Source organism: Drosophila serrata, unplaced genomic scaffold (assembly GCF_035046125.1).
Source record: "Drosophila serrata isolate PLE 108 unplaced genomic scaffold, ASM3504612v1 contig_190, whole genome shotgun sequence".
Lineage (NCBI taxonomy): Eukaryota > Metazoa > Arthropoda > Insecta > Diptera > Drosophilidae > Drosophila > Drosophila serrata.
Window position 1 is genome coordinate 165,702 of NW_028257088.1, and position 6,000 is coordinate 171,701.

Sequence of the window (6,000 nt, forward strand, 5' to 3'; positions counted from 1 at the left end):
AATAGTTTACATAGACTTTCGGTTAAATTTTCAAAAATAACTAATAAACAGATCTTAAAGAAATAAATGCACTATGTTAGGACATGGCTATCGTTATCCTTGTCGCCTTGATTTTTGCATGTTAAATGCGCGCCGCCACACATTTCTCATTGGAGTGCGGCTATGCAGAGTGCGAGTGAGAGTGTGTGCCTTGCTGGGTGTATGCTGTGCGTGTGTGTGTGTGTGTGTGTGTATTGTTGTGCATTGTCTGGTTAGTCCTTTCCGCATATATTTGAAAATAAAGTTACGACAAGTTGCACTCAATTTTCAGCATTTACTGTCAGCGCACAGGCACGCCACGGCAGCCAGTTGAGCAGTGCCAGGGAGTACAGTACAGTGGAGCCTGGCCTGGGGGAAAGGAGGGGGAAGAAACTGTGTCAGGCTGGTTTGGTTTGGTTTGGTGGGTTTGGTGGGTCCTTGTTGGACACTGGGCAAAAAAACAAAAGCCAAGCAACGCATAAAACGCTTGAAATGAATACGTGTATTAACCCCCTACGGCTGTTACCCTTAACCCCTCCATCCTTGCAGCTTTGCTATCGTCTATTGCAGGCGCATCCGCAGGACTCCAGCTCCAGGCACCAGTCTCTCTCTCTCTGTCTCTCTTTCCCTCTGGACATCGTGTCCTTTTCTAGCACTGGCTGGCCTTATGCGATTTGCAAACATTTTCATTATGCCCTCCTGACATGGCATTGCCTGCCAGCAAATTGATCAGGAATATATATATATTTATAGACTCAAGAGTTTCAAGCTTATAAACTGGAAGAGATCATAGGGAAAGTAATAGTTAATAGTTATTTAATTTTATTGAAATATTTATACAAGAGTTTCAAGCTAATAAAATGGAAGAGATCATAGGGAAAGTCATAATTAATTCTCTTGAAATATTTATACAACAGTATAAAGTTTATAAAATAAATATTATCATAAACAATAGTTATTAAATTCCCTTTAAATATTTATACAAGTTTTATTTACTATATTTTCCATAAATCACAAGTGTAAGGTATTTCATCTTCTAGAGCATTCTTTATTCATTGTCTTAGTCCCAAAATTAACCCACTTATTCCACCTGATGGGGTTTCTCATTAACACTGCAGCTTCTTAATGCACAGAAATTGCCGAGACTAATAAGCTTAAGATCCTAAAGCCTTAAAGAGCATAGGACTCGTCATCACATTGAAATATTGCCAATAAATTTTAGGTGGCTAAATATATAGTATATATTTCCCCAAATTAAATCTTAAACTCATTCGAAAACTAACTTAAACATTTACGGGCAAAATATTTATTTAATTTCTTGATAGATATACATATATTTTACTTTTAAATGTAAATAACTATGATCAGTAAGTATCAATGAACATTAAGTAACTATGATCAGTAATTAACAAAGATCAGTAATTATCTATGATCAGTAATTAACAGCAAGTATCTATGACCAGTTACTAATTTTGAACACTTGTAAACAATGACTTGCAACTTTTGTAACACAACACATTTCTAAAACGTGGCTGGGAGAAGTCACTTCGTTCCGGGGAGGTTAGAACCAGTTGGGAATCATATGTACAGATGTGAGAAATTTGTTTTGAAACAAATTTAAAGCTATTTGAATGAAACAATGGAGTTAATCTTCTATATAATTTTACTAGTATATAAGTCGGGGAATGGCGAATCGGTGGACTATATATATACATATATATAGCTGCCATAGGAACGATAGGAAAATTTTACGAAAAAAATTATAACTTTTCCAGTTTTCAATAGATTTTCATGAAATTTAAGATATAGCTCTATAATATTATTCTAGAAATTTTATTTTAATTTTATGAAAATCTGACAACTATATCATATAGCTGCCCAACAAACGATCGTTAAAGATAGAGGAAAATGGAGTGAATGAAATAAAAGCAGGCTTTACTTTATTGTTTTTTTAAATAAATATATATATAATTTATATTGTATTAATTCCTAGTGATCGAATTCCATTCTGCAAGGGTAAACCAACTTCGTTTTTTGTTATTTTAACAAAACTTTAGTAGTTATATTGTTCCTTTTAAATTTAGAGTAGCCATATTTACAAAATTGTTGGGGTTGTGTTTAATTAAATATTATACAAACTTGTATGAAGAAAAATGTTGATTGCACTATCGATATATCGAACATTTTTGCCATCCCTAGTCACATAAATTAACAAAAAAATAATGATGACAAATATTTCCTACAACGTTTATCTTAAGATTCTCATTATTACCAACTAATAGTTCCTGAAAAATACTTCCCCATGATTATATATGAAACATTAGGCTTAACCCTTTTCCCGAATGTCTTAATCCCGTGAAGCATTGATCCCGGAAGAGTTGACCAAGTCACAAGTAAATTTCATGAAATGCTGCTGGTGATCGTGATAAGCGGCTTTGCCAAGGACAAAGCAGACAGGACATGCTATGTACGTGAAATGGTGAAAGGACTCCTCCCTCATCTAAGGATGGGAGAGAGGGAATGCGTGTGTCCTGTGTGGTCGGCATGACTTGTCACTTGTCACCTCGGCACCATCCTCAATGAGTCCGAATGCGGTTGCACTTTTGTTGAAAATGTGTCGCTGCTCGACTCGGCCACCGGAGATAAGCTCGCCAGGTGGTCCCAGGACCTGCTCATACTCCACCTTCACCTCTCCACCTCATTCCCGTCCGGATGCATTTGCATATGGAATTGTGTGCGTGTAGGAGAGTGGGCAGGCGGGAAAAGGAAAAACTGGACAAGTGGAAATGGAAATGGAACACACACCCACACCCACACCCACTGAAATGTGTCACAGCTGTCACAGCCTCCCCGGCAGCTGCAAGTGTATTTAAATTTCCAACAAATTAGCTTAGAAAATTAGCTGCTCATAAATCTCTTGGCGGCGGCCATAAAAAAAAGAAGGAAAAGCGGAAAAAAAGCTGAGAAAAGCGCAGAGAGAACACGTCTGACACGGCTGACACGGCTGAGTGGCAGTTGCGACAGAATCTGTCATTGGTTTCAGCTTGCAGTCTTCATTTTCCATTTCCCCCCATTTCCCACATTTACCTCATTTAGGCTAGGATTTCCTTTAATGTAATCTCTTGTTTAAATACGATTTTTTATTCTACTAATCAGGATCTATGTCTCAGTGATATTCTGTCCGCGTTCTCCCACATCCTGTATATTCAGTTGGGTCATTCTCTGGCGAACCTCCAACATTTGAAGGAAATTCTGGACATGCTGTCGATAAGCCTTCAGTTTCTCCTTAATCTTTCGATCCCCCATCTCGTTGGCCTGTTGTAAACCCAAATTGATGAGCTGAAAGGCATGAATTGGATGGATCACAATGAGGTCTTCATCGCGCCTTGGAGGTCCTGTAATGGCGTCCATTTCCGGGCAACTCAAGTAGAATTTACACGATTGTGGATTTGCATTGTGCTTTAAATGCCATTTTCGCATAATTCTAAAGAGTTGTCGTTTCTTCCGCAGCGAATAAATCATGATGATCTTGAGGGAATTCTCTTGAAATGGCATTTCATTTCATTTCATTTATAGAACATACCTTTTAGGCTTTAAATATTGACGGAGAAAATGTAAAAGCTGTACAAGTAAAGTGAAATGAAAAATATTTCATATGGAAGAAAAGAATTTCACTGACTGCAAAGTCTCTGATATATAGATTATGTTTTAAATATTCAGAAATCAAGGCTAACTTGATTCTACATTATATGTAGAATATTAATTAAATATAGAATTATTTGAACTGTTTATTGTATTAATTTCAAGGTTAATAACAAGCAAGCTTCATTTTAAAGCTATCACCAACAGTTATCAGTTAATTAGGGCTTATAAATTGTTGAATAAATTTTTAATGATTTTAGAAGAAAGTTTCGCCCCATTCGCTTTGATTCACTTTCACTCCCCCCTTGGGTCGTCCCCCTTCTGAAATTGTTGGTCCTTATCAAAAACGAAGTTTGTTTCCTCATTTTCTGCATGGCCAGCAACGAGGCCAGGAAGCATTTTCCTTCGCTTTTCGAGGGCGTTGGACACCGGACTAACTTGCGAATGCAATGTACATTAGTTGCACACACACGTTCCTGCTGCCCAAGCACCACCCTCCCCCCCTTGACAACAGAGGCGTAGGTGTAGTTTTCCACAATGGGGGCTAAATAGCTTACATAAATGTATTTAAAGATATATTGATCTTGGGCATGTTAAGCATCCAAATAAACCAGAAAGGAAACTAGCTTCGGGAAGCCAAAGTTTATGTACCCTTGCAGTATAAAATAAAATTACTAAACTTAAATTATACACATTATTTAAATCGATATATATCAATATTTTTATATGACATTTTTATCGATACATCTGATTTTCAAAAACTTCTAACTACGCCAAAAATTCATTAATTTTAATTCTGAAAGCTGTTCTATGTTAGTTTTTAGTTCATTAATAAATCTGCATACTCAATTTAAAATTTTAAGAATTTTAAAATTTTGCCAATTTTTGAATATTTGAATGATACAAAAATGGTGATAAAAATGTTGGAAAAAATTTTCAAAAATTTTTTTCTGCAGGAGATGGCTAGATCGATTCGGCTTTTCATGCTGATCAAGAATATATATGATTTATAGGGTCGGAAATGACTCCTTCACTGCGTTTGATGCTCCTAACCAAAATTATAATACCATTTTTTAACCGATATTTATATATATTTTTATAGCAAATTTTTCCAAAAATCAAGGCTTAAAAATCTCATAACTCGGGCAAAAAGGCATTAATTTTAATTCTGAAAGCTGTTCTATGTTAGTTTTTAGTTCATTAATAAATCTGCATACTCAATTTAAAATTTTAAGAATTTTAAAATTTTGCCAATTTTTCAATATTTCAATGACAAAAAAATAGTGATAAAAAAGTTGAAAAAAAAATTCAAAATTTTTGTTCTGTCGGAGATGGCTAGATCGATTCGGCTTTTCATGCTGATCAAGAATATATATGATTTATAGGGTCGGAAATGACTCCTTCACTGCGTTTGATGCTCCTAACCAAAATTATAATACCATTTTTTAACCGATATTTATCAATATTTTTACAAGAAATTTTTTCCAAAAATCAAGGCTTAAAAATCTCATAACTCGGGCAAAAAGGCATTAATTTTAATTCCGAAAGCTGTTCTATGTTAGTTTTTAGTTTATTAATGATTCTGCATACTCAATTTAAAATTTAAAGAATTTTAAAATTTTGCCAATTTTTGAATATTTCAATGATACAAAAATGGTGATAAAATTGTTGAAAAAATTTTTCAAATTTTTTTTCTGCCGAAAATGGCTAGATCGATTCGGCTTTTCATGCTGATCAAGAATATATATGATATATAGGGTCGGAAATGGTTCCTTTATGAGTTACAAGCTTCCAACTGAAATTTTTATTATTGTCAAGGTTTTTTAATAAAATTTTATTTTACATATGTATAACCCCCCTCAAGAACGCCGCCACTGCCCCCAAACATTTTGCTCAGGACCTTCTTGGGTGTCTTGGCACATGGTCCATATAAGGACACAAGAGGAGTAACTAAGGAGGGCTAAGAAATAAGTTGTAAACTGCAGTACAGAGGGCGGGGGCCTGGAAGAGGTAGAGGAACTTGTGACGGCAATTTCCAAGCAGTTAAAATAATTGCAACAAATTTTCAAGTTTTCCTTATTATCCCTTTTTGCATGCTCCTGCACATATAATCCAAAGCAAACAACGAAGCGACTGACTGAGGCAAGGGGAACGTCCTGTCTGCAAGAGCTTCGGCTCCACCTCCAGCTCCAGCTCCGTCTCCCGATTCTGGTCCCGTTCCTGGTCCCGCTCCGGCTCCAGCTCCAGCTCCAGCTTGAGCTCGAGGCGGCAGCCACATAAATGTTTTAAGCTGTTGTGAATTATGGTAATGAATGTCAGCGCAAACTTCCGGATGCCTGG

The 6,000-nt window shown here is 36.0% G+C and overlaps 1 protein-coding gene across 1 annotated transcript; it reads right to left on the reverse strand.

Annotated features, from left to right (window-relative positions):
* Positions 1–3,109: 3,109 nt before the first annotated feature.
* Positions 3,110–3,689, reverse strand: LOC110178086 (uncharacterized). Its single transcript, XM_086829362.1, has one exon. It carries the CDS (start codon positions 3,571–3,573, stop codon positions 3,178–3,180), a length of 396 nt encoding a protein of 131 aa, XP_086685488.1. The 5' UTR covers positions 3,574–3,689; the 3' UTR covers positions 3,110–3,177.
* Positions 3,690–6,000: the final 2,311 nt, after the last annotated feature.